Genomic DNA, 23,831 nt, shown 5'->3' on the forward strand with positions numbered 1-23,831 from the left:
TTACGTACGACCTAGACAGAGGACACTATCTACCAGAGCATCGTTTTGGGTAGTTAATGCTGGCTGCTGTTATAGTGTCAACACGTTTTTCGCAAGCAGGTGAACGAGGTATGCAGCGAGTATAAGCAACGAGATCGGGACTGCTTTTGCCTGATGATAGATCTGACAGCGAATAAGGCCCTAGAAGCGGGGACCGAACTACTACGGGCGTATTGCAGGTCTTGGCCTTTGGATACCTGCGTACTGCGGCAGTGGCAGGGAGCTCACCGGATTGGTTAGAGTTAGCCCCCGACAACTCTTGCTTATTCGAGAACAGCTACTCTGGACAGCAACCAAGTCTGAATACCAACGTACAGTTCACCAAGAGGGTGTGTCGATAGCTGCAGAGGACGCGGTCGAATTTATCTCCTTCTACGACTGGATTAACGGCGAAGATGGTTTCCGGGCGGGTCTATCATCAGCCTCGAGGTGTTCAAGGAGCCACTGTTCTTAACTATTGAACGATTGTTGAGAAAATGCTCGGGCCGAAATGAACATGACTCGCTGGTCCCGTGGTCGGGTGCTAAACGACAGAGGCCAGACGAAGTCGCAGTGATTGTAACTCAATTAGGCTAATGGAAATGATCCTTGCACGCGGGTTTTGGTGCTTGATCATGGTGGTGTTTGTATCGTTTCGCTGGGTCTAGTTCAAGTTGAAGTGACTGATTACGATGTTGGGGACGTTGGAGACGCTGGTCGGACGTTGTTGCTGTTGGGGGAGTTGAGCGCCTGATTGAGGAAGTTGGAAAGTTGGCGCAGTTTGTCGTCGGCGTCGCGCTTGCTGTCGGATGCAGCGGCGCATTCCTGCTGCAATCGCGCGACGCTTTGCTGTGCCGTGGTCAAGTTCTCCGTCATGGTGGCGATCTGAACGCGGAGCAGGAGCTCCTCGTGGATTAGCTCCTTGGTTTCGTCTGTGAGAAGTAAAATACGACTGCTAGTGAGGATTCCGGTGTGTGGAAGCATAGTTTCGCAGCTGAGAGAAGCTGCCTACCTTCCGTGTCCATGATCTCCAGCTTGGCCTTCTGCAGCGCCTTGCGCAGAATACGCACAACGCACTCGTAGCCGCCCACCTCCATGAGCTTCTTTTCTGCCAGCACCTTGTTCTGCACGGCGGTCGCCTCGGACTGTACTAGCGAGGCTTCATCTTTCTCCAGCTCTTCGCGTCGAAGTGCAAGCGCACAGGCGTCTACCGTGAGTTGCTCTGCCGCCTCCATCACCGTGAAAATGCCGCTTCTTGTCGCTTGCAGCTGCTGCTCCACATCGATCACCTCCTCTCGGACACTGTCAATGCACATGTAGAACGCATTGCTCTGCGCGGCATCCATGCCTCGCAAAATACAAGCGAAAGTGGCAAAAGCCTGTGCAGCCATTCCTGGACATGCCCAATCTATTTTACATCGCGCTATTTCTAGTCCACCTCGCACTTCTTGTATCATCGAATATCAAAGCAACTATCAATCATAGCGCCTACAGCGCTCTTATTAGCGACAACGACGCTGGTGTCCAATGTCCAAACATTCTTATGGTAATGCACTCAAGTTGAAGTTTGCGCAAGCATCTGATCCCGTATCTTGCCACGTACCCGTCGCACCCCTTCGAACAGTCACCACCAATGAAACGACCGAGAAACGTCGCATCGTTTCAACTGCCACCAGTTGCAGTGCCCCCACCAGGCTGATTCGGTTTCATTCGCGAATTCGCTTCCGCCGTTGCAAGTCTTCAGTGTTCGCGACTCGCCTCATTGATTCCAAACGGGATGTGGGGTGGACGCTTTGGATCCGTTTGCAAGGCGACGCTGCTGGCTGCGGTGCTCTCGGCGCTGCTGCTGCACCCTGTCGAGGCCGAGCAAGAGGGATGTCACTGCAAACGAACCATGAAAGGCCGTGAGCACTTGCACCCGAAGGTGCATTCGCTGCCGGCCTTGTCGCTCGATGAATCGCAGGAGATCGAGCACCTCCCCGCGCATTTGGACTGGTGCGAGCGCGGCTTCTGCGTGCCCAGTTGGAACCAGCACATTCCGCAGTACTGCGGCTCATGCTTCGCTCACGGTGCCATGTCGAGCGCCCAGGACCGCATCAAGATCCTCAACAAGCGTCGCAACTACACTGGGGCCGACGTGATGCTCGGCCGCCAGAGCTTTCTCAATTGTGCGCCAGGCCACGGCCTCTCCGATGGGTGTGACGGTGGAGAAGCTGTCGACGTGTACGAGTTCATGCGTCAGTATGGACTGCCGGACGAGTCCTGCCTGCCGTACAACGCGACGGACCACACCAAGTACAAGGAAACCAACGGCACTTGCCCACCGAGCGGATACTGCATGAAGTACGTGAGCTTGTTGCCTGAATTCTGGGTCATGAGCATCTCAAGTTACTAATTTGTTGTGCGGTGCAGCTGTATGTACACTCCGCAGAGCAAGGCGGTGCCTCAGTGCTTCCCGGTGACCAAGATGGTGCGTTACCGCGCCAAGAGCCACGGACACCTGTCGGGTGAGCTGGCTATGATGAAGGAAATCATGAAAGGCGGCCCCATCACTTGCGGCATCGCGTGCAGTGAAGAGTTCACGTACGAGTACAAGGCTGGTATACTGGAGGACAAGACGGGCTTCATGGACATTGACCACGACGTGGAGATCGTCGGCTGGGGCGAGGAAGACGGCGTCAAGTACTGGCACATCCGCAACTCGTGGGGCACGTACTGGGGCATGAACGGCTTTTTCAAGATCGTCCGCGGCAAGAACAACCTGGGCATCGAAGCTGATTGCGCTTTCATGGAGCCCGACATCAGCGACGAAGAGCTCGTGTGGGAGGAAAAGTCCGTGTATGGAGGCTCCATCTTCGGCATCGTCCCATTCAAGGAGACCGCGAAGGATCACCCGATCAAGGACACGACCGAAGACATAACGCGTCGCGACAAGGTTCCGACCGCCTACTACCTGCCTGAAATGGAGTCCTTCGCGACTGAAGCCGAGTCCCGCCGCGAAGACAGTTCGTTCGCAGCGCTCGCTGCCATGTTCTTCGTGTCGGGCTGCGTCTGCGCGGTGCTGGCGGCGGCGCTCATTCTGAAGTTCCGAGGACACCGATACGTCTACCGGACGATCCCATGAAGGCAGCCCGGAAGGACGGACCCCAGGCTGCTTGCATTTCTATCGCAGCCGATGCAATCGTAGACCCCAAGAGCGTAGAGAACGAACTTGCAGTTCTCAATCTAGCCACGCACAATACACGTACTTCGTCAACAGCAAGAAGCCTGGACACTATCCGAGTCTGCTCTCTCGCGTTCGTGCTTCCCGGGCGAATGCAGATCGCTACTCTTTTGTTCCGCCCGTAAAATGAGTGAGCATTGATTATCACGCTGATTACTTCAGCGGCTGCAAGCTGAAACCCCGAGGCTAATCAAGTGCAGCAAGATGGGGGCGCTCGTATTCGCGTAGCGCTCGGCTGGACGACGCAGTATCCCGTCACCCGTGCTCTCTTGAACGCGGACGGCGTAAACTCTCGGGCAATTGGCTGGTAGCAAACAGCTCAATCAGCATTGGCGACTAATGCCCGCGCCACGGCGGTGGAGTAAACGGAGGTCTCCCCCCATCAACAACAAGCATTCGTGAGCCATCTGCTGGAGCAGCGGACACCTGGGCGCTGTACTAACAGTAGGGGGCTTTGCGACAACCTGGACACACGAGCTCATGTAGGGGAGAGCTACAAAACCAGCGCAGAACTTCCGCACGTGAGCTTGGGTACAGCTCATGCTCAGAGCCACACGTCCGCTTGGCAAACTTCGCTGTCTTTGTGGTGAGCCAAACATGCCGCGCATGTATCCTGCGAGAATCAGCCAGGAGCGCCATGGCCCATGAGTCATGGCCCATTGCCTGCAACTTGAAGCGGAGGTCTCACAAAACCGGACTTGCGAAACGTATGGCGCGAAACACCAGGCTTTTTTCAGCACCGGGATACAACGCAGCAGTCCGACGAGCAGTCAATTCAGCTGTTGTCTGCAGCAATGCGGCGACGATGCCGCAGCCTGTACATGATTGCACGGTGTCGCGCCCTCCAGCCAGAGCACGAAAAATCCGGCGTGTGTTGATGCACGGACGGAACTGGAGCGCTGCAGCACCACTCCACAATCACGCTCGTGAGACTGCTTCTGTCAGGGGGAAGGGCGTCCGTCCAGCGGCAGCAGCCGGGAACGACGCACTCCGTCTCAACAACCCAGTGCTGCAGGTGGCACATCTCATTTCACCACGTAGAGCACACGTCGGACCATCCAGCCTTACCACCATGGGTCTATTGCGCGTACTCGGCGCCGTCGGCCGCAACACGGCGGACCTCGTGCGCTTCGGCAAGGGGTTCGAGGCGCGCACGGCCAGCGTGGACCAGTTCCAATGGAGCTACTTGATCCGATCGGCGGCCGTCCCCACAAGTCGGGAGGTCGTCGTGTTCCTGCACGGCTTGGGCTCGTCCAAAGAGGCCTGGGTGCGCGTCTCCAGCGGCCTCGGCAAAAACTACCACGTGGTGATCCCCGATCTGCCAGGGCATGGCAGGACGACGCCGCTCGACCCAAACATGAACTTCGCCGCCGACCGACAGGCGCGTCGACTGCACGAGTTCTTCGAGTCGGAGCTGTACCCGAACAACAAGGTGCATCTGGTGGGTACGTGCATGGGTGCCACCATAGCTGGCGTCTATGCTGCAATGCACCCGAACCGGGTCAAATCACTCACGCTCATGTGTCCCTGGGGGATCTCGATGCCCAACATGAGCGTCACACTCAGCGACGTCGAAGATCTCGGTAAACTCACACTGCAGAGCCCAACCGAGACGTCGACGAGTGAAGTGGGCGAGTGGCGCGACCGCGTGGCTTGTACTGCCAATTTAGTGCGCACGCCTCGCGTGTTCCGTGCTCTGGCAATTTCCAAGCACGGGCGGGCACGGGCGGTGGTACAGAAGGTGGTGCTGGACATGCTCGCACACCCGACGAGTCTGGAAGACGAACTGCACAACATCCGAGCAAGGACCATGGTGGTCTGGGGCGACCGGGATGAAGTGCTGGACGTGTCATGTCTGAAGATGATCGACGACAAACTCGACGTCGCACGCAAGCACGTGCTGGTACTTGACAAGTGCGGACATCTCGTCCCGAGCGACAAGCCTGTCGAGTGCGTTGACGTGCTCAACAAGTTCCTGGCCGACGAGGAGCTGAGCTTCACGTTCGCCCTCGCCGGACAAGCGGCCGTGATGGAGTTTTAGCTGCTAGTTCTTTTCGCCAGAGCGAATGGCGAGTGTATTTATCATTTATAAGCTGCTTTTGAGTGAATGCAATCGAGACATGCGTCATAGTGATTCAATCCGGAGCTTTTGGTGTTACATCTTCCCTCACTTGCAAACCTTTTGCTGTGGCGCTGCATTGGAGATCATTAGAAGAAGCGCAGAAATTGCTGCGGATAAGAATACGAGGTTTGCCGCCAAATGAAGCGCTTCAAGCAGACACCCAATCGTTACTGAAGACGACGACAGCATTAATCCATTGCACGTGGAGGGGGAGAATCAAGCGAACGTACCCAACATGCCAAGCGCGTTGTTCATATCTGTGATTGACGCAGTGCGCTTCATGTCGGGGTTCTCCGCCAAGTTTGCAAGCGTGGATAAATACAACTGGAGCTACATCGAGAGACCGGGCAAAGACAAGAAGGAGACGGACGTCGTGGTGTTCCTCCACGGCTTCAGCTCCGTGAAAGAGTCTTGGGTGAGAGTTGCTCGAGGTGTCGACAAGCGCTTTGAGGTCATCATCCCAGATTTACCCGGCCACGGTCGCACGACACCGATCGATACACTTGCAAATTATTCAATGCCAAACCAAGCTCAAAGGCTGCATGAGTTTTTGGAGAAGGAGGTCCCTGCGGCGAAGAGGATCCACCTCGTCGGTTGCTCCATGGGTGGCATGTTGGCGGGAGTCTACGCGGGACTGTATCCGGATCGTGTGAAGACGCTGACGCTGATCTGCCCCGCGGGGATCACGATGCCAACCAAGAGCGACCTACTAAAAATGCTCGAGGGATCAGGGCGAAACCTGCTGCTGGCACATACGCCTGAAGATATTCAAGAAATGAACCGTGCGCTCAGCTTCAAATCGATGAGACTTCCGCATGTTGTGGCATCGATCATTGCTTCGGAGCGTAAGAAGCAGCTGCCAGTGCTCGAGAAGATCAGCGGTGACGCGATGCAGAATCCCACCGCGCTGGAAGACTTGCTGCCGAATATCCGAGCAAAAACGTTGGTTATGTGGGGGGAACACGACCGCGTCTTGGATGTTTCGTCGGTGGAGATTCTTCAGAAGAAACTTGCACCCGAGGCGCAAGGGAAGTTTTTGTTGTTCGACGATTGCGGTCATATCGTGCAGCACGAAAAAGCTGCGGAGTGCACTGCTGCGATCAACAAGCATTTGATGGACGACGGTGTCTCGGATACTATCAATACGTCCAACCTACCGAGTTCAGATAAGCTACATACCAACGGGAAGTTCCAACTCCTTGCGCGCTCGGCACGTCTGGTCATCCCGAGCTTGAGATTGGCGGCGCCGCGTGCTTCCAAGACTTCGTACGTCGTGCAGTGAGATTAATAGAGCGTAGACACGTGCATTTGTTTTGCCGTCCCGTACAATGGTACTGTACCATTTTGCAATTTCAAGTTTGCGGTGCACTTGCCAACATAGGGATAGCCGTTGCTGTAGTCGATGTCGAAGTTGCAGAATGATGATCAATGGTAAAGCAAACACTAACATCCAATTGCTGGCCGTCCCAGCCCAAATATCCACCAATGCCATCGCAGCGCGCAATCATTCTGCGACATCGCGAGGAGCTCCGACGGATGCGAGCGTCAGGCATTGACACATTTGGCATCAAGTCCCAAGCTGCCAACGGCCATGATGAACTCCCTGCTCATGTCGGTGTTCGATGCCATCCGCTTCGTCTCGGGTTTCTCCGCCAAGAACGCGAGCGTGGACAAGTACAACTGGAGCTACATCGAGCGGCCGGGCAAGGACGAGAAGGACACGGACGTCGTGGTGTTCCTGCACGGCTTCAGCTCTATGAAGGAGTCGTGGGTGCGTGTGGCCCGCGGCGTGGACAAGCGCTACAAGATCATGATCCCGGACTTGCCGGGCCAAGGCCGCACCACACCTGTGGATGCTCTGGCCAACTATTCGATGCCCAGTCAGGCTGAGAGGCTGCACGAGTTCCTCGAGAAGGAGCTGCCTGCAGACAAGAAGATCCACTTGGTGGGCTGCTCCATGGGCGGCATGCTGGCCGGCGTGTACGCCGGAATGTACCCGGATCGGGTCAAGTCGCTGACGATGGTGTGCCCGGCAGGTATCACGATGCCCAGGAAGAGCACTCTTCTGAAAATGCTCGAAGACTCGGGACGTAACTTGCTGCTGGCACACACGCCCGAAGATGTCAACGAGATGAACGAGGCGCTGAGCTTCGAGTCCCGCAAGATCCCGCACGTTATCTCTTCTATCATCGCGTCGGAGCGAGAGAAACAACTACCGGTGCTGGAAAAGATCGTTGGCGACTCGCTGCAGAACCCGACCGTGTTGGAGGACCTGTTGCCCAACATCCGTGCGAAGACGCTAGTGATGTGGGGAAAACACGACCGCGTGCTGGATGTGTCGTCGGTGGAGGTACTGGAGAAGAAATTGACGCCGGAGGCTCAAGGACAGGTTCTGCTGTTTGACGACTGCGGTCACATTCTGCAGCACGAGAAGCACGCTGAGTGCACGGCCGCGATTAACAAGTTCCTGGCAGGCGAAGCGCTTTCGATGAAGAACCTCATGTAAGCAGATAGAAGTAAACTAAAGAACGAATACAAATACATGTCATTTTTCAAGTACCACTGAACGGATAGCGTTTTTGTTTTGCTCGTGCATGGTATTTTTTATTGTTTATTTTTGCTATGTCGTGAAAATGTCGTGAAAAATACGTATTACTCATTCATTGGGCTATGACGCTACTTGTTGTCTTGCGCTGCCCACTTCGCTTTTCGCCTTTGTGTGTCCTCGGACGACCAGGAGTAATGCTTGAGATGGCAAAGCTGCATACAAATAAATGCTCAGGTCGGTTCAAGGCCACGCACACGTCTTACTCCGACAGAAGTGCATTCACCGCACCGCCGACGTTCCCATCTGCCAGCTCAAGGGCGCGGACGTTTTTGTCCGTATCGGTAAATCCCATGGACGCCAGCAGCGTTAGCGCCTCCTCGTAGTCTGCCTTGTCCTCGGCCGCAACATTATCGTCATTGCCTGCTCCAGCTTCTTGCGCTTCCGCACTTTCAATGATCTCGATGTCTTCGTCGGACGTAGCCTCAGTGTGCTCAACAATAGCGTCCTCCTTTTCAACGTCCTCTGCGCTTTCAATCGTCCCGGCTTCCGACGGAGTGACATCCGGGGTGCTATCACCAGCCACGACAATGTCGATCCAGAAGCGGTGGCCGAAGCTTACGTCTGCTGGGTCATACACACGCCAGAAACTGGTGTAGCGTCCAGGCTCCTTTGGAGCCACAAGATCCACACCAGCAATAAATTTCTCATCTGGGGCGAGAGCTGGGAGATCAATGCGGCTCGAATTCCTGTCCTCCGGGAACATCGGGTTGTCGCGCTGAGTGATCATGTAGCAACCATCAGGCCAGGAACGCTCGCCGTCGTTTACAAGCTTCCACATCTTACGCAGCGGCTTTCCTGCCTCGACGACGGTGCCGTCTTCAATAGTCACGTCTTCAAGGAAGCGCGCCTCGAGGTTGGAGGCACTACGCCCCCAACGGCCGCGTCCACTGCAACCGTAGTGACGGCTAGGGTTCTCACGCACCTTGTCCTCGTCCATGGGGCGGCACTTGTTAAGTCCACGGAAACCACGGCAATCTCGAGTGTTGAACTCCGGGCGGAACTCAGGCGGGCCGTGCGGACCAGGAAATCCAAATGGAGGTGGTCCGAACCGACCAGGAAATCGAGGGGGGCCGCGGTGGTGCCAGCGACCATCAAACCCGGCTGGTGGAGAAGGAGGACCATCATGACCGTGGTGGTCACGAAAGTCCGGACGACCGTGTCCAAAAAACTCAGGGGGGCCCTCGCGGTGATGCGGTGGGCCGTGCCCGGGGAAACCAGGTGGGCCCTCGCGGTGATGCGGTGGGCCGTGCCCGGGGAAACCAGGTGGGCCCTCATGGTGGAGAGGCGGGCCGTGGCCGCGGAAACCTGGCGGACTTTGATGCGGCGGTGACGAAGTGAAATCAAAGAAGCCGTGATGGTGAGGGGGCGGGCCGTCGAATGGGAAACCAGGCGGACCGTGGTGCCCGTGGCGACCAAACTTGTCATGGTGTCCGTGGTGTCCGTGATTGAACTTACCATGGTGTCCATGACCAAACTTGCCGTGGTGATGCCCAAATTTGCCATGGTGGCCGAATTTTCCACCACGACGGCACGTGAACTTCAGCGCGTGCATCATTCCCGGTTCTTGGATCTTAGTGAATGGTCCATGCGACTTGAACCATTTGCCACTGGCTTCGCACGCCTCGCATAGATCAAAGTTCTCCGCCGTCTTGGACTTGAAGCGAATGCCCACAATGGGACTCATCTCACACCCATCGCACACCACAAACGGGTGCACAAGGTCCGCAGTGCGTTTGTGCTTGGGGGCGCGCGACGGGTCCGTGATCTTGATAAACGGCTCATGGCTCACCCACTGGCCGCTGGCCTCACACTCTTCGCACAGATCAAAGCCGGTCACTTCCAGCGACTTGTAGCGCACGCCAATGAGCGGCGCCTTCTCGCAGCCGTTGCACATAACACCAACGTGCACAGGCACTTCCTCAACAACAGCATCCATGTCCACCGTCTCCTGATCGTCGCTGCTGCTGGAGCTGCTGCTAGAGCTGGACGAACCTGAGTCATCCTCGGCCAATTGCTCGTCATTGATGCGAACCAGGCCTGCCATACACGACTTGGCCACATTCACCATCGCCGGCTTGAGCGACGGACAGCGCGACACCACGCGCTGGACCAACACCAGCAGTTCGTCGAAGTGAGCCGTGGCCGTCTCTTCAATAGCCTGCGCGTCTTCTTCGTAGATAGCAGCGGCCATAACATCGGCCAGCTCCTTGAACTCCTCCGAGGTGCTCAACTCCTCCACAGCCGTCTTGAACTCCTCGTCCTGCAGCACCATGAGCAACTCCTTCTTGACGGCGGCCAGCTCCTCCGAGTCTTCGGCCACGTCCATCGTCTGCAGACTGGCCACCAGCAGGTTCATGGCGTTGGCCGGCGTGGGCTTCTTGGGCTTAGCCGTCGTTAGCTTGGTCATGGCCGCCACCAGGCCACGCAGTTGCGTCTGCACGGCGGTGGTGGCGCGGCGGGTGGTCGCTGGCTCCTGAGGCGTCACCAGCACTGTGAGCCGCTCCAGTTGCTCGTCGGTCATGTAGTCGGCCAGCTCCTTCACGTCCCCGTCACGGGCGATCGTCACTTCATCGCCGTCCGAGTCCGTATAGCGCAGCGAGAAGCTCTTCTCATCGTCGGCCAGCAGCACGGCCGCAGCGGCCCGCAGTGTGGCCACTGTCAGTAGCTCGCCGTCGTCGGTGGCCAGCGGCAGTGACTGCAGGAGCGGCTCTCCGCCGCTCATGGTGAGCTCAATAACCTTCGCCATCTTCAACTGATTCTTGCTCTTCTTCTCGACTTGAGCCGGACGAGGAGAATTGAGATATGGTGAGAACTTGGAGAGGCGCACACCGTTGGACAGTTGAACTCGATTAAGTACGACTTACCATCATTCAACGCAACCTTCTCGAAGCTGCCTTGGAAGCTAGCTACACAAGCAGTGTGCTTTGATTGTCAGCGAAGGACAGGAACGCCTATTCTCTCGCTGGAAGTTGCAGGCCAGGAATGCTGGTGTTTCTGATACAAACACAGTTCTAGAAGACATCATTCACCTTCCTTTAACGAAACCTCTCTTCTGAGATAATCTATTCTTTCCACGAGGTTTTGGAAATTCCCGTTTTCTTCTTCTCTTTCTGAGAAAACGTCAATTCCAAACAGAGAACAAGCGAGCGACGCCTCAAGTCGAGCCCTACACTAGCCAACAGCCATGACGACGCTCAAGATCTTGTGGAGGGAGAAGCAGGACATGCGCCGCGTGCAGGTGTCGGCCGTGCACCAGGCGCTCTCGGTGCTGGACGGCCGCGCCATCGCCAACTGGAACGAGCTGAGCTTCCGCGACCTGCGCGACTACGTGCTGCTGGTGTTCCCGGAGCTGCAGGAGCCGCCTCGCGAACTGCTGCTGTACTACATGGACGACGACGACGAGCAGGTGCGCATCACCAACGATGCGGAGCTGGATGAGGCCTTCCGCCTCATGCGCGAGCTGGCCGTGGCCGCCGGCAAGGACGCGGACAACGCCGTGTGCAAGATTATTGTCGTGGCCAAGTCGCTGCAGGGCCCGGCCATGGACGCTAGCAGCAGCTCCATGGTGCACGTGTTGCCGAGGGACGCCGAGGAGATGCTGGCCAGCCAGCAGAAGAGAAAGATGTCGGACCTGTTCGTGGACCTGGGCAAGGTGGTGGATAAGTGGGACGCCAGTGCCGAGCATCAGACGCTGAAGAAGGACCTGGTGTCGTTGCTGCATGAGCCAGGGTGTCAGGAGGCATTGCTGGAGATCATGGCCAATGCCAAGGTGAGAGAAGACTGGGACTTGATACGTTGTTGTATTTGCTGACGTTGTGACTTGTTGTTTGTAGTTTGCGACGCTGTTCCAGACGGTGACGGAGGAGTTCCAGAAGAACGGCAATTTCATGGAGTGTTTGGTGGCGGTGGCCGGCACTGGAGACTTGGAGGAAGTGGCCAAGATCTTGCTGGCCAAATGCCCAAACGCCCGTGTGCAGGTGGAGCGCGTGCTGCAGCAAGTGCAGTACAGCCACAACGCCCAGCTCATGTCTACGAGTGATTACTTTGAGGCTATTAACATTGAGGAGGCCAAACAGGATTTGGGTCCGGTTGTTGCGGTATTTGAAGGCGACGTCACGTGCCCCGATGGCACGGTGCTGGCACCTGGCGACCCCTTCGACAAGGTGTGGAAACTCCGCAACGGTGGCCCGAACAAGTGGCCTATTGGAGCCGAGCTGTCGTGCGTCGGTGGTGACAAGATGCAAGCCCCCGAGAGCGTGCTGATTCCGTCGGTGCTGCCGGGAAAGTCGATCGATGTGTCGCTGCGCATGGTGGCGCCGTCAAAGGCTGGCCGCTACACTGGTTACTGGCGTCTGAGTACCCCTGATGGCAACCGCTTCGGCCAGCGTCTCTGGGTGGACATCAACGTGATGGAGCCGGAAGAGCCAGCCACTGTTGCTGTCGACACGAAGGAGATTCGTGTGAACGCTCCTGCAGCCGTCATCTCTACGGCGGGCGAATCGATTAACGTTCCGGCACCTGCTGCGGTCACGAATAACGAGCCCAAGGAAAGTGAAGAGGAACTCCGCTGGACAAACCAGCTCCAGGCTCTGGCGGACATGGGATTTACGGACAAGGCACGCAACGTGGCTCTGCTGATCCAGCACGTCGGTGACATGGATGCTGTTATCACGGGACTTCTGAGCTCCGTGTAAGCGACGAAAGCACAAGCAACACACGAGTCACAAATTATGCCTAGGATCACGAACTGCAGTGGCCTTAGCTTAAGCCGTTGATTCCCAGTAAATGCGTGTGAAAGACTTTCTCTCTCTTCGCACGCAGCGTACTTATATTACATTTGAATCTCCAAAACCACCACTTGCCTTCTTCACACTTCACGATGAAGCTGACTGAGCTATCGTCCTCTTCAGCAGTTCGCCCAGCTGCAGCACCAGCTCTTCAGCAGCATCGCTGCTTGCCCGCACTGTAACGACAATCGTCGCGGTTGCTATAGTAACATCTATGGTAGCCAAAAAGAACCACGAGCAATCTCGCTGCTTTGCGTAGAATACGTATTTCTCCACGCCGTCGACAGTTCCGCTAGCCATGCACGAGATTCCTTGCGCCTCCAACTTTTTCAACAGCTCATCGGATCCTGGTCGCTTGACCTCGGGCAATTCGGACTGGAACCTACAATTGTATCACAGGTAGCACGGATTAATACACTTGGACGTCCAAACAGGGGCGCTGCTCTCTAGTCTGAGCGTACTTGTCGACGTATTCGTCCCACATGCTTTCGAAGCGCTTAGGGTGAAGCTTTGCAGTGCGATCGATATCTAGGCGCAACTGCTTGGTTGCTGTCGTCTTAGGCACCGCTAACGATGTCTTTTTTGCAATAGGAACTGTTGCTCGGGAAGGAGTCGGGGGCGGCGCCTTCCACTTCATTGTGATCGCCGGCATCCTGTGATAGAAAATAACTCAGTTACAACGGGTTGCTTCCAGGTGATTTATCGCAGCCACTTACTTTGGGCGGGGTGGTTTTCCTGACGCGCTAGACTTACTGTCCGAAGGCTTCATGGTTGCAGGCTTCTTGATTAGACTGCATTGATACCACAAATTTGAGATGTCAGTGTAAATGTCGAATCCAAGCCGAGCCACAACACGAACTGTGCCCACATACGTTTCCATTTCGATGTGGTCTTCTCCTCTTTTTGAGATGGCAGCTCGACTGGAAGCTACGCGGTTGGAGACCGCCTTTGCCGACGTTATTCCGCCAGATCCATGTGCAGTTTGCTTACTTGGCGACCGTAGGCAGCTACTCACTACACGTCCCATAACGCGAATGCTGGGGCGCTTTCGTCGAATGTACAGGGTCACCACGAGCCCCACCGCCACCGCGACAGCCATGGATGCGACTATCGTGAACAAAGAGTGTCAGAGCAAAAGACGCCTCTACGTCAACAGCTTACAAATATGAGAGCGTACCTTGCCACGTTGCGTACGGGAATGAGGGAAACAGTGATTGTGCGCTGGCTGAATCCAACGAGAAGCGGTCGAAGAGACCGTCTTCACCCTGTGGCTGAACCGCTTCTTCTCTGGCAAGAAACTTCTTCCCGTCCAATACGCCTTCAAACACGTGCGATCGAAAGCCGCTGTGCGAAATGTACAGCGTATACCTCTTCGACGAATCCACCGCAGTGCCTGTAATCGCTTTAAACAAAACGACCTGGCTCGTATCAGGCAGCACCACCGCTGGCATCACCAGAGGGAGCACAAACCCCGTCGATTTGGGCTCCACCCCATGACCATCTCCTATCTCCACCAGCGTCAACCGATACAAATGCAGCGGCGTCTTCCCGTCGTTCTTGACATCCAATTGCACGTGCGTGAAGAACGTCTGCTGACTCGTGGGTTCCTCCACGCCCCCCTCTTCATCCCCATCGGACCAAATCTCCGTCACCCCCAGCACAAGCTGCGGCAATCCACTGCCGCTAATCGGCAGCTCGTACGCCGGGGAGACCGATACATGCCTCACCATGCCCGTGGTCTGGTCGAACGAGACCCGCTTCTCGTTCTCGAACAGCCTCTCCACCTGTCGCTTGGTCTCTCGTCCCCAGGTCTCCAGCTTCTCCTCGATCTCCATATTTGACCTGGAGCACACAGAGGCGATGCCCATGAGTGCGATCGTGGAGGACTCGACGTCCATCGGCTCCAACACGCAGTCCACCGCGTGCAGCGAAAACGTCCTCAAGGACGTTTTTAAGCGGCCAATCACCGCGTTCATGGGCGAGCTGCGTAGACACCCTTTGCCGGTGGACGCGCCCCCCATTGCATTCTCCACGTCGAGACTTGGGAATGCAATTTCAATGCCCACGTCCAGGCAGAACACGGGCGGCGCAGTATCGTCCTTGAGCTGGGGCTCCAGGCTGCGCAGAGACGGCGATACTTCGGCTGCAAAAGAGGCGGTTGTATACGCATGAAGCAGGAGGAGCAGCGACAGCATTCGCAGCAAGTCGCCCATGTTGACACGGAACTGACTGACCAGCTCTTTTCGATAGATTCGCTTTGTGCTATAATTTGGACCAATCAGAAGCTGGAAAGAGCTTTGACTAATTAGAAGATGGAAGACGCAGAGAGTATGGCGTCGGAGGAGAAGCGGAAGGTGGCGGACGTTATTGACCTTGTAGAGGATGACGACCACCAAGACGGTCGTGATGGCGGAGGACACGATGATGGTGATGAAGAGGTCGTCATTGAGGACACCGAGGAGGACGCCGTGAGTGCTGCGTAGTTGAATCAGATTACAATTTTTAGTGGATTCTTTTGGTACTAATCGATGTTTCCTTTTGCAGTGCTGTATCTGCCAGGACCTGGTGGACGTTTTAAAGCAGGGATTTCTGTCCAGTTGCGACCACCGCTTCCACTTCGACTGCATTGTCGCCTGGTCCAAAGTCACTAATTTGTGTCCGTTGTGCAAGACTAAGTTCAACTCCGTCACGCGCCAAGACGCCAATGGTGCAGTGGTGCATCGGGAGGTCATTAGCGACCATAAACAATTGTATCGACCGGATCCATCAGATCATGACGTTGCTGCCCAGTTGCGGCTTGTGAACCAAGCGACATGTGAACTCTGTGGCTCTGGGGAGGACGAGCACGTGCTGCTGCTGTGTGAAGCTCTGGGCTGCGGAGTGGCGAACCATACGTACTGTATTGGGCTCCGTTCCGTGCCTAATACGTCGTGGTACTGCTCGACGCATGCTACAACACAGCAACGGGCTAGTGACGCCGTTGAACGTCCGGCGACGACGGTGTCGACACGACGTCGGACGAGACGATTGGCGAGTTTGATGTCGAATGTACTAGGTGGGCGTGGCGGATCGACGGCGACGAGATCGCGTCGACGAGGAAACCCGAATTTCGTAGCTGTGGAAGAAGCGGAAAACCGACGACCCATACGCGGAATTGCGGCGGCGTATGCGATGCGGATGTCCAGAGAACTAATGCAGGTGCAATTGCGGGCAGATGCCATGTTTGCGCGCGGAGATTTGACCCAATCGTCGTTGTATGGACGGAGAACTGGTACTGTTGCTAATGCTACTCGTAATGGAACGCGATCCACTGTGGTGCCAGCTTCGTCATCGACCATCGATCAAATGTGGGAAGATCACAGTCGGAGCCGACAGGAGCTCGCAGCTGCAGCAATTGCCGCAAATGGCCACGACTTGGTAGGTGACAGCAGCAACAGTCAGCCGCCTCAACGTAGCAACATGGTCTCCAACACGTTTGCACCAGAGTATCGTGAGCTTGCAAAACTGATGGGTGATGCCGTTAGTAGCGATAATTACGCGTCATCGGTGACGTTGTTAATCCCGAAGACGGCCAAACTGAGGTTGGTATCACGGGTCAAAACTTTCTTCGGCCGTCTCAATCCAAAGGAAAGGGCTGCTGCAGTCGAGCTGGGCTGTTTATCCGTTCTGCACCAGTGGATTCGTGTGCCTGAACAGGACGGAGACATGACTGCATCATCACCAAATCCACAGGTGTTAGAAGCTGTGGTGGGAATCTTAGAGGCGCTCTCTATCCGAAAAGAAGACCTAGTGGAGGTGAGCTCATACGTGGTACTTTTTTGCGAATACTTGTTAACGAAACTATTTGATTATAGGAGGACGGCTTACAGGACACAATTGACACCCTGTCAGAACTTGAAGATGTCAGCATTGAAATTCGGCAACGCTTGATCGATCTTAGCGAAAAATGGCGCAAACTTAATCCTCCAGCTTCGACGGAGCTGCTACAGCCTCAGGTGGACCAACCCGTGTCATCTCCAGTCCATGCAAAGCAGAGTTTGCCTTTGATTACTGCATTCACTTCTCCAAAGCGACCCACACGATCCAACGGCAAACGGAAGCGAAAGCGTGAAGCGTACGTGATGCGATTCTTGCGTTGTGAGTCTGTTTCTTACATTGAAGTCTTTACGTCTGCAGGTGGTCAGATATTGTTGTCGAGTACGTGAAAGCAAAACTGTACCCTCTGTACAAGCAGAAGAACGGTGCTGGCAATTTGACTAAAGAACGGTTCAAGGCAATCGTCAAACAAGTAGCTGACCTGTTTTCGCAAGAAGCTGTTTCCATGCAGTCTGCACTGCTTTTACCATCCGGGGATCTGTCGAACCTTGCCAAGTCACGTATCAAAAAACTCATTGACAGAGTGTACAAGGCGTCTACAAGCAATGGCGTGAATGCTCCAGGTCCATTGCTCATGCGAGCAGCCGTGCCAGCGTCAACATATTCTGCAGTACCCTCCGTCAAGCATCAACGAAGACGATAAAGAGCTCTGTTCCAAGTACTAACGAAGCACAACCCTCGAAAGAAGGCACGGTGCTGGCATCGAATATTTGATTGAACTCAATGACACTTCCATAAGGAAGAAGGCAACTCGAAAAACTTGGTTACACATACATCAAAATAACAGCAAAGCACGGAACTGTTCAAAACAGCCCGCTCTCTTTCTCAAGACAGATACATCCCAAGCGTTGCTGTATCTTCCTGCGAGATCCCTGCATCATTAAGTCGCTTCTTCTGTATCAACTGCTCCACCATCCAGTCCGTTTTCATCTTCTGCGTAGTCATCTTGGCCTGCTTTAATTGTTCCTGAGCCAAGGCCAACTGCACCGCATGCAGTTCACTGCTCCGTTGCTCTCGCTTAGTTTCAAGCTCCAAGCGTCTGCCATCAATCTCCAGACGAGCTGCCTGAATGCCCAATTTCCGTCTCAAATACTCGGTCGATCCCTTCCCAGCATGCTGCTGTGTAGCAGTCGCTTTCGTCGCCACCTCCGTCGCAACATTTCCACTCTCATTTTCACTTCCCCTTCTCTCCTGTCGTGTCTCCTCCATTTTTTGTCGCTTTGCTACCTGAAAACTGTTTGGCGTGTCCACCTCCGACTCTTCAGCCACAGAAACAGGAGCAGCGATAGCTGCAACTGAAACTGGGGCCTGAACCTGGGTCTCAACCTGACCTTGGACTTGAGACTGAGACCGAGCTTGAGATTGAACTTGAGCCTGGATCTGAGCTTGAGCTACACGGGGCCGTGTAGATGCGGTGGGAGTCAAATTTGACGTCTGCATAGCCTCCATGTCCATCTCATTGGCAAATATTTGTTGTTGTTGCTGCTGCTGGTGGTGGTCAACATTGTAGATGTCCTGCTGCTGTTGCCCGGCGTAGAGGTTCTGCTGCTGCTGCTGGTCTCCGTTGTTCGCGTACATGTTCTGCAGCTCGGAGGTGGATGTGGGGGCGAACATGACTGCGTCCTCCAGCGTCTGCTGCTTGTGCGTCTGTGTCTGTTCCTGGTCGTTGCTGAGCAGAACCTTGACGAATGCGTCCTTGTTGCGTTTGCGCGGGTTCGTCTTGAGTTGCCGCTGCGTGATCTCACGCTTGAGTTGCATGAGCGACCAGTCCTTGTAGTCGTCGGAGCGAGGAGGAGAGCAGCGCTCGTCGCCCCGCGCGGACCACAGGCGCGAGGCCTTCGGGCCGCTCCACGACGGCGCGTTCATCTACCCCGGATTTTCGGCACAAATAATGAATCAAATCGGAAACTATGGAACTGCTTACGGAATATGCGGTGACGTAGGTTCAGTAAACTTTCCTCGTCCATAGTGTTGCGGAGTGCTGTGTACTGGTTCCCACCGTTGACGCTGTGGCAGTTAGTGTGCATGTGTGGGTTGTTTCTTCCGAGAAAGCACGGAGGTGCTGGAGGTTTTCCCACAGTTGTGGAATTTTCTCGAAGAGGTTGTCCGCAACAGTTAAAACAGTTAGTTGAGACCAGGCGAGAGGAGAAGACAGGTAGTGACCAGACAGAGAGAAACCAACCCGAGCTGCGAGCTCTTTCCACAACAAAATACCAAGTCTCTCACAGGAAGCGATTGCTACCTGGTCAACCGCTTGCAAGTTCGTTCCTTTACTCTGCGCACGCGACCGCCGTTCGCGTCTCATAGTACATGTGTCGTGGAAAGCCAAAGTTTGCGATGCTCTACCCTCCGCGTGCTGCGATAGTATGGCAAACTAGGCGACAGCTTGATACGAATGTAGTTAATTTGCTGAATAGTGCAGCGAGCTTTGATCAAGGATCTGCACTAATAACTTGCCAACGTCAAAGCCGCATTGCTTCCTCTTTTAGCACCGTCGGCTGGTTTCTTTCAGCTCTTCTCGGCCCGGGCTCCTCTTCGGGACCTTTCGTTCCGCGACCGAGGGAAATCGGGCGACAGGACCGTGGATTGTCACCTCGCTACAATCGCAATAGCTGTACACAAACAACGAACAGGAAATAGCACATAATATGCGGATGCCTTTTTCTTTCTTTCAGATTGTGGATACCGTAGTACATATTCGCACTCGGCAGCGCTCGACGCATGAAAGGTGGCGCGATTCGCTTGCTGCCGACGATGTGGATCGTACCAGAACGTTTGCAACTCGGAAACGAGAAAGATTAATAGCCCGCCGCGGATTGCACGCGTGTACTAAAATGATCCACATTCAAGTTCCCGCGTGGGCGTCGGGACAATTGATCTTTTCAAGCAGAACGAAGATTTATTTGCACAACGCGCATCTGCCCGGCTCATTACGTGCAAAGAAGTTTCAGGAAGACCACCTGTCGCTTTGCCGCGACGTTGCGCTGTCCGAGAAGTGTACATGTACAGAAGCAAGAGCCATCCTGTCAGCTTGTTCGAATATGTATGTGTTTTCCAAACTCCACTTTTAGAAGCTAGCGCAATGTGCTCACTATACGCGTTGAAGACTGTGGAGGCGCCTCCGATAACCAGCAAACATACGAAGCGCAAGTGACGGTACTTGGTTCCATCTCGTGATTTCAGGTTTAACATGTGCTTGAATCGTCACCACGGCTTCTGGCTGACCACGATATTTATACTCCAGAGATGCACTTGCCGACCTATCCAAGATTATGGTATAGTGCTGCTGAGCATGTATGTATTGACGCTGGTGAGCCGGGGGCTCTGCAACCGAGTCCGATCATTCTCGATTTTCCTCCGACGTGTGCGCGCTGTGCTGCTTCTGTATTCGTAGAGTTATCAGGGTGTATTGTGAAATTGACCATGGCTATGGTATTGCGGGCGTTGGCGTTCGCTGCTCTCGTCGCTCTTCCACACACAACTGCGGACGATGCTGTGCAACTGAGCGAGACTTTTGGCGGTCCTCACGGCAACGATTTCTCAGACCAGGCGTCGGTGGTGTCCGGACAAACTGTCAGCTTCATCACGATTCGCGCGGGTGACCGGGTCGACGGAATATCGCTGGGGATAACGGCACCCACCGCACAGACATTCACACATGGAGGGAGTGGCGGAACCGACAACACACTCACGCTTGGCACTGGCGAGTTCATTACGTCGATGGAGGCGCATTGGGGCGAAAAAGACGGCCACACCCGTGTCTTCTATCTCAACTTTGGCACCAGCGCCGGTAATTCTGTCTCTGGGGGAACGCAGACAGACTCGACAGGATCTGCGACCGCACCGTCAGGCTATCAACTCGGTGGGTTCTTTGGTCGTGACGGCGATGAAATCGATCTCCTTGGTGCGATTTGGTCGAGTGTCACCGCTGCGGACGACACGCCTGGAACGGTTGTTCCAGCCGATATCCCGGCATCAGGGTCCGCAGACGCAGGGGCATCAGCAGCTCAAGCTGCGGCTCCGCCAGACACGTCTGCATCCGTGGCCCAGGTCGCAACAACTTCCTCAAACTCAGCTCCGGTCGATACATCTGCAGCGTCTGCTGGCCCAACGACTTCATCAGGGTCCTCTGTATCGCCAAGCTCTGGGTCTGCGGCGTCGACAGGATCATCGACAGCAGCCTCATCGGGTTCAACAGCAATTGCAAACTCGGGCTCGGCAATTGCAAATTCAAACTCGGGTGGATCAATCGACGCGTCTGCAGCTTCGTCAGCCCCCACCAACTCGTCTGTAATTTCGGGCTCTACGGCGGACTCTGGTTCTGCAGCTTCGGTCGGCGACTCCACCGCAGGATCCTCAACAGCGCCAATCGATGGCTCGTTAGATACGTCCGAATCTCCAAGCACCGATGCACCATCAAGTGCAGCGGCACCGGCAGCGACCGGTCCAGCGGTCCAGCTAAGTGAAACCTTTGGAGGCCCCCACGGCAACGAGTTCTCGGATCAATCCGCGGCGACTTCGGGACAGACAATTACAACTCTCACTGTTCGCGGTGCTGACCGCATCGATGGGCTAATCCTCGAGGTTTCCGCGCCTACAGCGCAGACTTTCACCCACGGCGGCACTGGTGGGGATCCCTATACGCTTACGCTTGGCTCGGGCGAGTACTTTACTTCGATGGAGGCCCATTGGGGTCAAAAGGATGGCCACACCCGAATCTTCTATCTCAACTTCGGTACAAGTGCTGGCAACTCGGTCTCTGCAGGAACACAGACGGATGAGAAGGGCTCCGTCACAGCTCCTGATGGATATCAATTGGGCGGGTTCTTTGGCCGTGACGGTGATGAAATTGATTTACTGGGTGTGGTGTGGACGAGCATCGCGGTGGTGGAGGCCGCTCCCAGCCCGACAGGCTCAGGCAGCGCAGCAGCCGCGGATGTATCGGACCAAGATATTGTTCTGAGCGACCTTTATGGCGGACCTCACGGTAATGCGTTCTCCGATATCGACTCGATCAAGTTCGCTCAGTGGGCAAGCTCTATCACTGTCCGCTCGGGCGACAGAGTGGACGCTGTGACTCTGAATGTTGCAACACCAACAGAGGTGACGATGAATCACGGAGGTTCTGGTGGGACTGAGAACACCCTCACGCTTGGTGCTGGAGAGTACATCACGTCAATGGAGGCCCACTGGGGTAAGAAGGACGACCACACGCGAGTTTTCTACCTCAACTTCGTCACGAGCGCTGGGAACTCGATCTCTGGGGGGACTCAGACCGACGACAAAGCCACTGCAACGGCTCCCGATGGTTTTCAGCTTGGGGGATTTTACGGTCGTGCTGAGGATGAAGTTGACCAGCTTGGAGCGATCTGGACGAGAATGTCAGCCAAGGATTTATCACTTACCGACACGGAGGACAGCTCTGGGTCTGGTGTCATGTACGAAACCACGATCCGCAACTGGGTGGGTCCCACCATCGGCCAAGCAAGTGACACGGCGTGCTACCGGAAGTCGATGAATTTTGACAGCAACAACATTTGCCCACTCGGCTACGGCAAAGCGGATACCGACTGCCAAGCCCAGTGTCCGCTGTCTTATCCTGTTGAGTGTTCGCTTGAATGCATCCCTCAAAATGACGACTGCGTGCTTGAAGCGCTCTCTAAGATCGGCTCGGTCGTTACGGTCGCTCTCAATGCTGCCACAGGCGGTGTGTTCGGAGATATCCTTGCTGCGTACAAGACTGCAAAGTGGGCCATCACGTGCGCAGCGAACATTGTCACGGTAGTCCGAGGTCTCATTTTCTACCTTCGCTATCGTCAAACCACGGCGCCTCAGGGAGATACAGCGGAGCTGCTCACCGTAGCCTACCAAACGGACGTTGTGATATACGACCTTCCTGTGGCTGTATGTGCTTGTCTCGGCCTCCCAGTGCCGAAGGGCGCGCAATTTGCCGACACAGTCCTCGTGATCGTCGAAGGTATTGTAAAGCAAGCCATCACCAATGGTGAGGAAATCGTCTCGACTGGAGAAAATGTTCTGAAGTTGCTGACGGGCACCGGAGCGCTCAATGGCACGTCGGGCACGACAGTGGATGACCTCCAAGACCTGATCAGCACGAATTCAAGCTGCGGCTACGAGCTCAAGCGACTCACCGATCACGTCCTTCGCTCAGTCAACGATGCTCGAAATGCGACTCCCGATGCCTCTGCAGACGATGTCCGTGTGACGGTGTACAAATCCTCAATCGTGATGAACGACATCCCCGCTGTCACGAACTACTGCATGAAAGAACTCCTAGGCAACAAGACAATCACTGCCGCCTTTGAGACCCGCGATATGCTGCGGAAAACCTTCGGGGTCATCGTTGACGAGCTGGTGAACACAGGGACAACAGACATGGGGAAGGACGTGGCCAAAGACGACTATATGCTCAAGGTGGCCAACATGGGGCTTGTCGTGCTGTCTACGATCGACCCAACGGGAATCGCGTACATGGCGTCCCAGTTCGTTCAGCCCATCTGTGGGCCAACAGCGTACCTGGGTGAGATCGACGACGGCAGGCTCTCTGACGCTCTTGGTCTTAGGACGGTGGACGAAGCGTTTACTGGGAGCTACGGCACGTGGACCAAAACTGGTGACGGTGTCGTCCACCTCATCATGGAGAGCGTAGATATCTACGACGTGACCGTGACAATTCATTCGGGCGGAGACAAATACGCCGAAGTGAAAGTGGGCGCTGGTGAAACGGTGACGTGGGATGCTACGATACCCGAGCTGCAAGACAAGACTATGTACTTGGATCGCTGGCGTCCGGGGCTTTTTGGCTTGCCCGGTTCGGGCGGTGGTTCGCTGCTGCTCTGGGTTCCGCGGTCGTCGGAGGGAGGTCATCTCGAGTTGCACGTGCGGATCAACCCCAGCTAAGCAAGTGCAGGTATCAGTTAGTTGAGTCAAATAATATTTGTTGCGTGCATGGTATTCATGTGTGGGTTTTCAGCGATGACTCAGGGATATATTCACACAATTGAGGACACTGCTTTCCCTCCTTTGGTGCATGCAGCTCAGTCATAATGGAGAGATGATGCAAATATAGTACTATAATACTTGGAACTACACGTGACCTTGATGGTGCTGAATCGCTAAAGCAACCACCAGTAATGCAACTTTGTTGCTGGTGTTCAACGCACCCGAGCTCCAATC

The 23,831-nt window shown here is 55.2% G+C and overlaps 10 protein-coding genes across 10 annotated transcripts; 6 read left to right on the plus strand and 4 right to left on the minus strand.

Annotated features, from left to right (window-relative positions):
• Positions 1–705: 705 nt before the first annotated feature.
• Positions 706–1,364, minus strand: KRP23_8735 (uncharacterized protein; the record flags this gene model as incomplete). Its single annotated transcript, XM_067894212.1, has 2 exons — positions 706–950; positions 1,031–1,364. The coding sequence occupies 2 exons, from the start codon at positions 1,362–1,364 to the stop codon at positions 706–708; spliced, it is 579 nt and encodes a 192-aa protein (XP_067743667.1).
• Positions 1,365–1,795: 431 nt separating this feature from the next.
• KRP23_8736 (Cathepsin Z) lies at positions 1,796–3,142 on the plus strand (the record flags this gene model as incomplete). The annotated part of the gene is made up of 2 exons (XM_067894213.1): positions 1,796–2,361; positions 2,431–3,142. 2 exons carry the CDS (start codon positions 1,796–1,798, stop codon positions 3,140–3,142), a joined length of 1,278 nt encoding a protein of 425 aa, XP_067743668.1.
• Positions 3,143–4,313: 1,171 nt separating this feature from the next.
• Positions 4,314–5,282, plus strand: KRP23_8737 (Monoacylglycerol lipase abhd6-A; the record flags this gene model as incomplete). The annotated part of the gene is made up of 1 exon (XM_067894214.1): positions 4,314–5,282. One exon carries the CDS (start codon positions 4,314–4,316, stop codon positions 5,280–5,282), a length of 969 nt encoding a protein of 322 aa, XP_067743669.1.
• Positions 5,283–5,598: 316 nt separating this feature from the next.
• Positions 5,599–6,645, plus strand: KRP23_8738 (Monoacylglycerol lipase abhd6-A; the record flags this gene model as incomplete). The annotated part of the gene is made up of 1 exon (XM_067894215.1): positions 5,599–6,645. One exon carries the CDS (start codon positions 5,599–5,601, stop codon positions 6,643–6,645), a length of 1,047 nt encoding a protein of 348 aa, XP_067743670.1.
• Positions 6,646–6,954: 309 nt separating this feature from the next.
• Positions 6,955–7,869, plus strand: KRP23_8739 (Monoacylglycerol lipase abhd6-B; the record flags this gene model as incomplete). The annotated part of the gene is made up of 1 exon (XM_067894216.1): positions 6,955–7,869. One exon carries the CDS (start codon positions 6,955–6,957, stop codon positions 7,867–7,869), a length of 915 nt encoding a protein of 304 aa, XP_067743671.1.
• Positions 7,870–8,170: 301 nt separating this feature from the next.
• Positions 8,171–10,717, minus strand: KRP23_8740 (Protein JOKA2; the record flags this gene model as incomplete). Its single annotated transcript, XM_067894217.1, has 1 exon — positions 8,171–10,717. One exon carries the CDS (start codon positions 10,715–10,717, stop codon positions 8,171–8,173), a length of 2,547 nt encoding a protein of 848 aa, XP_067743672.1.
• A 438-nt stretch (positions 10,718–11,155) lies between these two features.
• Positions 11,156–12,665, plus strand: KRP23_8741 (Protein NBR1-like protein; the record flags this gene model as incomplete). Its single annotated transcript, XM_067894218.1, has 2 exons — positions 11,156–11,740; positions 11,805–12,665. 2 exons carry the CDS (start codon positions 11,156–11,158, stop codon positions 12,663–12,665), a joined length of 1,446 nt encoding a protein of 481 aa, XP_067743673.1.
• A 180-nt stretch (positions 12,666–12,845) lies between these two features.
• Positions 12,846–14,971, minus strand: KRP23_8742 (uncharacterized protein; the record flags this gene model as incomplete). Its single annotated transcript, XM_067894220.1, has 5 exons — positions 12,846–13,140; positions 13,220–13,411; positions 13,475–13,549; positions 13,631–13,865; positions 13,936–14,971. 5 exons carry the CDS (start codon positions 14,969–14,971, stop codon positions 12,846–12,848), a joined length of 1,833 nt encoding a protein of 610 aa, XP_067743674.1.
• Positions 14,972–15,070: 99 nt separating this feature from the next.
• On the plus strand, positions 15,071–17,277 carry KRP23_8743 (PHD and RING finger domain-containing protein 1; the record flags this gene model as incomplete). The annotated part of the gene is made up of 4 exons (XM_067894221.1): positions 15,071–15,226; positions 15,303–16,553; positions 16,613–16,872; positions 16,935–17,277. The coding sequence occupies 4 exons, from the start codon at positions 15,071–15,073 to the stop codon at positions 17,275–17,277; spliced, it is 2,010 nt and encodes a 669-aa protein (XP_067743675.1).
• A 182-nt stretch (positions 17,278–17,459) lies between these two features.
• Positions 17,460–18,500, minus strand: KRP23_8744 (uncharacterized protein; the record flags this gene model as incomplete). The annotated part of the gene is made up of 1 exon (XM_067894222.1): positions 17,460–18,500. One exon carries the CDS (start codon positions 18,498–18,500, stop codon positions 17,460–17,462), a length of 1,041 nt encoding a protein of 346 aa, XP_067743676.1.
• Between the last annotated feature and the right edge of the window lie 5,331 nt (positions 18,501–23,831).

Source organism: Phytophthora ramorum, assembly GCF_020800215.1.
Source record: "Phytophthora ramorum isolate Pr-102 chromosome Unknown Phyram_PR-102_s0007, whole genome shotgun sequence".
NCBI lineage: Eukaryota > Oomycota > Peronosporomycetes > Peronosporales > Peronosporaceae > Phytophthora > Phytophthora ramorum.